The following is a 5,839-nucleotide window of genomic DNA, read 5'->3' on the forward strand; positions in this document are numbered from 1 at the left end:
ATAATTTCAGTTACTCACACAGAGAGTACGTTTGCTATGAACAAATGCCTTACACAAAAAGAAGTTAACATACATCTTAAGCAAACCAATCATTTTAACTCAATGATAAACCTAATTATAAAGCTGAAAATTAAAATAAATTCAATAAAAAGAATACTTATAATTTTAATAATACATGTGATATTAAATACAATAATAAAATAAAATATATTTTGGAATTAAAATTAATAAAAAGGCCAATAATTTAAATATTTTCAATGTAATTTCTCAAAGATATTTGCAACATAGGCATTGAATATAGTTATTATGAAAAAGAATTATTACATGAACGCATGTTATAACTCACAAAAATAAATTCAAAATTGAGTTAAATAATTATTAAATAGTATTGTAATAAATGTAATGAATACGCCAGTTAAATTAATATACTGAAGTATAATACTAAGTCTATTCAATAAACTAAGATACTTAATGATAAAAATAATTATTTATAAATTGAATCATAAAGTAATTCATGTCATTTTCGTGATAGGTAATTTTTTTTAAATAATCAAACTAAACAGAAAACATACATGGAAACACAATTGCACATTTAATTTCAACCAAATATTTGAAATACACAATTAATTTTATTTTATTTTATATTGAATATTTAAATTAACTGATTAGCAATAATAGTCATATGTATTAAGGTTATACAATATAAATTAATTGTATTATGTATCATACTTATCATGGATTTCTCTGCCTTAGACGTTTGTGGATATAGTAACATTGATTCCTAAATTACCATTATCTGCAAAGAGCTGTGCTGTACTTGTATCAAATACTAAGCAGTCCGAATTTAAAATTGCTGTTGAAACTCCTTCGTGTATGCTTCTTGGAGTTGCTTCCCAAGCTAAACGTCTCCGATGTCCATTAAGTTCTAGCCTGTAAGCAAAATTATCACACTGCTTCCGGCTGCCAATCAACTGTACAATAGCAAAAAATTGTTGATGACCTTCATATTTTTCTTGTTTTTCTAGTACCAGCATAAAATGATGACCAAAACATGATTGCATCATAACCCAATCTACTGCTCCAGGAAGATTTATATCTGTCGCTAGAAAAACTATATCTTCTCCTTGTAATGTTGTTATTGATTTATGAGCTACCATTAAATGTTCCATTACTTGTTCTAATGCACCTTGCCATTTACATGAAGCACCTGGGCATGGACAAGTATATGGACGACATTCACATAATTCTTCATGTTCAACTTTTTCAGAATGCAACAATGATACTGGGCAACCTGAAGATGAATATTTGCAAGGAAACATGACCGTTGAAGCAACTTTTTCCATAGCTAAATTGCGTATGTTTCCAAGAGGACCACGGCATGTTGGGCAACAATTAAGTTTTGGTCGACATGTACTACAAACTAAATGACCACTTTGACATTGTAATATTGGAGGTAAAACATAATCAAAACATACAGGGCACTCAAATAATGATGCTAAATCTGCTGATATAGATGTAGAATTTGAAGTAGAACCACCAACATTATGAGAATTATTATTACCAACAGCACTTCTACGCTTGGTTCCACCACCTCCACCACCACCACTCGGTAATAAAACACTAACAGTGCCAACACTAGCAGTTGGATTACCGATTGATGTCCCACCACTATTTGATCCACCGGATCCGCTCATTCTTGTTTCTTGCTCAGACACTAAATGGTGGTTAAACTCCACAAGACCACTGTTATTGGAGGCTGAGGTGTTTTCTGCCATGTAAAGTTAACAAATATACATGAGCGTATTTAATCAAGACTATGGTATTGTAACACATAAAAACTTAACTGACATAGGCAAACCAAATTAGTCTTGTGTTGCATTAAAGTTGTCAGAAAATAAATTATAGTATACACGATGAAACAACAAGAGTGCATGCGAAATCCATAACGCTTTCCATTTTTCAATCTTGAGAAAAAATAAATTAAAATAACATACGAACTACGATTAACACGTCCAGCTTTTCATCACACGCCGCACTTACGGCGTTAATTTTTCAATTAACCGTCGATCGTGAGTGTTATTCCTTTATTTCGCGATGAACTTCAACTCAGCAATTGAATATCCGGCATCCTGTGAATGGACTCAAAAACAAATGAACCGACCGAATAATTCGCATGAGCCACGACGTTAATAGATTAACGGCGATGCTATTACGATTTTGATGTATATTACGGTAACTAAGAATCGCAAGACGTTATTGATAAACCAACTACAAAGGCAAGACCGAATGTCCGTACGGCTAACACTGCAATGGAAAATTTTTATGTTGTATTGCCCATGACAATCATTTTATCTATTTGCATTTTCATGTTGAAACGATAACGACATTGTACAAGGAGATTACGTGAATACAGTGTGACCGACACACGGTCGTAACAAAACTCATATGATTTTTTCAACAATAAAGTACAGTACTAATTTCGAAAAGAAAGGGCGTATTTATTAATGTGCGTACGACTATTGTTTTCCGATCACAAATACAGTGGGTAAATCGATAAAAAATAAATAATTATAATATTGATTGATTGTAGAATGATCGATGATTGGTTTGGTTATAATCGCACTTCTGCATTATCATTATATTTAATTTATTTTATTGAACGTTTTTTCGTTTAAATTGAATATTTGAAATTCCTTAAAAGTAAATATTTTATCCTCATTTTATTTTATTAGATTGAATTTCTTCATTTTAGCTAAAAATATAAAAATTTTATAGATTGAAGTAACAAGTAGGGTTGTCTTTTAATTTAATATTTTTATCGCTCACAGACAGGCGTGCACAAACACTGTTGACAGGTGGTGCATACCTTATTTTTTACATTCATCCTTCATCGTTTTCAAACCAAAATAATTCGTTGTTTTTTAACAAGATTTTACTTTATTAATAAATTCAGTCTTCGCATTTCAACACTTGTCATTTGCGTGATTAGTTTCAGTTACTCGACTTTTAATTCAAAATAGTCACTTATTGAGAAGGGTGCAGAAAACCTGAGGTTATAACTTTCATAATAGTAATTAGTTGGGTAGGTATCTGCTTTTGTAAAAAACAGTAAAAAATCAACGTCAATCATTATCGGTGTCCGACGGTAGATACAAGCATTGATTATATACATAGGCGTGCGCAGACTTTTCCACAGGGGAGTCCCCTTAAACAAAGTGAACCAATGATTCTTGTACTAAAGACTACTAGTATAATTAAATATTTTAAATTTTATAAATTATTTATTTCATTCAATATCCAAATATAAAAATAAATACTATTTAAACTTACACAATTTATATCTAAAAAATCCTTATTTACATATTATTATACTATTTACAACTCCATCCTTCTGTCCATGGGAGTAAGGTTTTTAAATGTATTAATTACATCTTCAATTTTTATATTATTTGCAAGTTCTGATTAGTCTGATTAATAACTAATAACTTTTACTTACATTTATTCACAAATATCAATTCTATACTATGAGATTAAAACTGGCTTTACTTTATTCATGTAAAATGTAAAAATGTTCGGTATCTTGTATAGTATAGACAGAGCCCAATTTTGGAAATATGGGTCCGAGGCAATATAATCTTAGGAGCCTTTAATATTTGTTTAATGTAATTTAAAAATTACAGTCAACATTAAAATAACATTATTGCATTAGTGAACAAAAGTTTTATTTACAGACCAAAAATTAATTGTTAATACTCGTATTATATTTAAAAAAAATTATTATGTACCGGTAAAAATGAAAAATATTAATATTTATTAATGTTTACTAAATTACATAACTAAAAATTTAAATCAATGGTTTCTTTCGAGATTTTAGTTCACTAAACTTCTGAATTAGATCTGAAAAATCTAATGTTTTGTTCTAATGTCTAATTTTGAGGAGTAATTATTGGTAAATTTAACTGTATTACATAATTTGAAAAGTGCACAATTTTTTGTTTTATATTAGTTTTAAAACCAATTTAAAATCACGAGTCACAACACACAACAGAATACTAACTAACGTACCGATTGTATTAACGATTTAAAACTAACCAACAAAATGTATATAATAGAAAATACCTTAACGATTTGGTAGAGGTAAACAGTAGACTATATAGTGTATACCCGCGTTTAGATAAACTGAGTGTTCGCAAAAACCCAAGATATTTTTAAATAATGCGCGACTTACAACTGTTGCGATTCGTGTTATCTTACAAGTGTTTAAACTTGGCCTATAGGTTAGGTTGATGATTAGGTGACAGGCTGGGTAAATATAAATGGTAAAGTGTTTTTGGCCAAATTTATCTCAAAATTGAATAGCTTTATTTTATCGTTTAGATAATAATTTTAAATTCCATTACGAAACATGACTAATTTGTTTTGTGAATGTTAAACGAAAGAAATATCTAAAAATTTTACAATACCACTTAAATATTTAATTGTCAACAGAAGCCCGGGACCCCAAATAATACCGGGGCCCGGGGCTGTAGTCCCCCTAGCCCCCCTCTAAGTTGGGCTCTGAGTATAGATATACATTTATTAAAAGAAAAGTCAGAGTCCGCAGGGAGGGCCGCGGTCCACCCGACCCCCACCGTGCGCACGCCTATGATTATATATACTATAGATTGCTCACTGCAACAAAATACGCTGTGCGTTAAATGACGGGTGACGTTACGAGTCGCTCTGCGCGATATCTAGTTATGGTGGAAGCCGTCGTAATCGCTAGTAGTCACAATTAGCCGAAGAAACACCTCAAATTTTAAAAGCCACACAATAACGACAAAAAACCATTCGACAAAACAATCTGCATAATCCGACAAATTTCTATCTGACAAAAAACTATTTTAAAATGCTACCAACTTAACGTCCATATCAAGGGCGTATTTGAGTTGAGGCCGAGGGGTGAGGGAATTAATTTTTTTTCAACATTAACTTAAATATAATTTACAATTCATTATCTACGGCTCATTTTTCAATTATAATGATGATATATTATAATGATAGACTAGTAATTTTTATTTTTAATTATTTATACATTACATTTTTTAAGTAAATCAATGTATTATATTCAACAAAAATACGAACCATGGGGAGGATAAATGCCCCTTCCTCCCCCCTCAAATACGCCTTTGGTCCATATTGATACGATAATCTAATTTGATTATTTAATGATGATAATGTAACATCTAGAAGTTGATAAATGTAATTTTGTATTTTTCTCTCTGATGAAAATTGATGCCCTTCACTATTACCTTGAAGTAATTTCTAAGGATTTTTTTTTATTTCCAGTTAATTTGGCTTTTTCAGTTTTAGCTCACTAGATTTTACTGAAACTTGTTCCCATAAGTTACTTAATCCAGTATCTCTTAGTTATTGAATAGATATGATAATGTTTTAAATTTTTAATTGTGCGTTAAATACACGCTATAAATATCCAATATTCTAATAGGTGCCCAGCCCCCTCATAATAATTTCAATGTCAGTCTTAGCCCCCAGGCATCCATGTACATGGCGCCTATTCTCAGCCAGATATGCAGCTAATTCGAAAAAAATTGACAATGCTTAATGTAAAATAATACAAAAGATGCCGTCCAATGTGATTGAAGTTCATGAAATACTACGTAATGGAGTAATTGTTATTGAAGAAAAAGAAAATCCTGAAATGATTATCATTTTATATTCAAGAAAAAAATAAAATATTCCTCAGACCATTGACATGTATTTATGTGGACGGTATATATAATTACTATTCGACATTTTTCTATTAAATGTTTATTATACACATTTAAAAGTTTTTAAT

At 30.5% G+C, this 5,839-nt stretch overlaps 1 protein-coding gene across 1 annotated transcript; it reads right to left on the reverse strand.

The window, feature by feature from the left end:
* Positions 1 to 569: 569 nt before the first annotated feature.
* On the reverse strand, positions 570 to 2,353 carry LOC112690097 (E3 ubiquitin-protein ligase Siah1-like). Its single transcript, XM_025564020.1, has one exon. It carries the CDS (start codon positions 1,773 to 1,775, stop codon positions 750 to 752), a length of 1,026 nt encoding a protein of 341 aa, XP_025419805.1. The 5' UTR covers positions 1,776 to 2,353; the 3' UTR covers positions 570 to 749.
* Between the last annotated feature and the right edge of the window lie 3,486 nt (positions 2,354 to 5,839).

Source organism: Sipha flava, unplaced genomic scaffold, assembly GCF_003268045.1.
Source record: "Sipha flava isolate LNK unplaced genomic scaffold, YSA_version1 48_pilon_pilon, whole genome shotgun sequence".
NCBI classification, from domain to species: domain Eukaryota; kingdom Metazoa; phylum Arthropoda; class Insecta; order Hemiptera; family Aphididae; genus Sipha; species Sipha flava.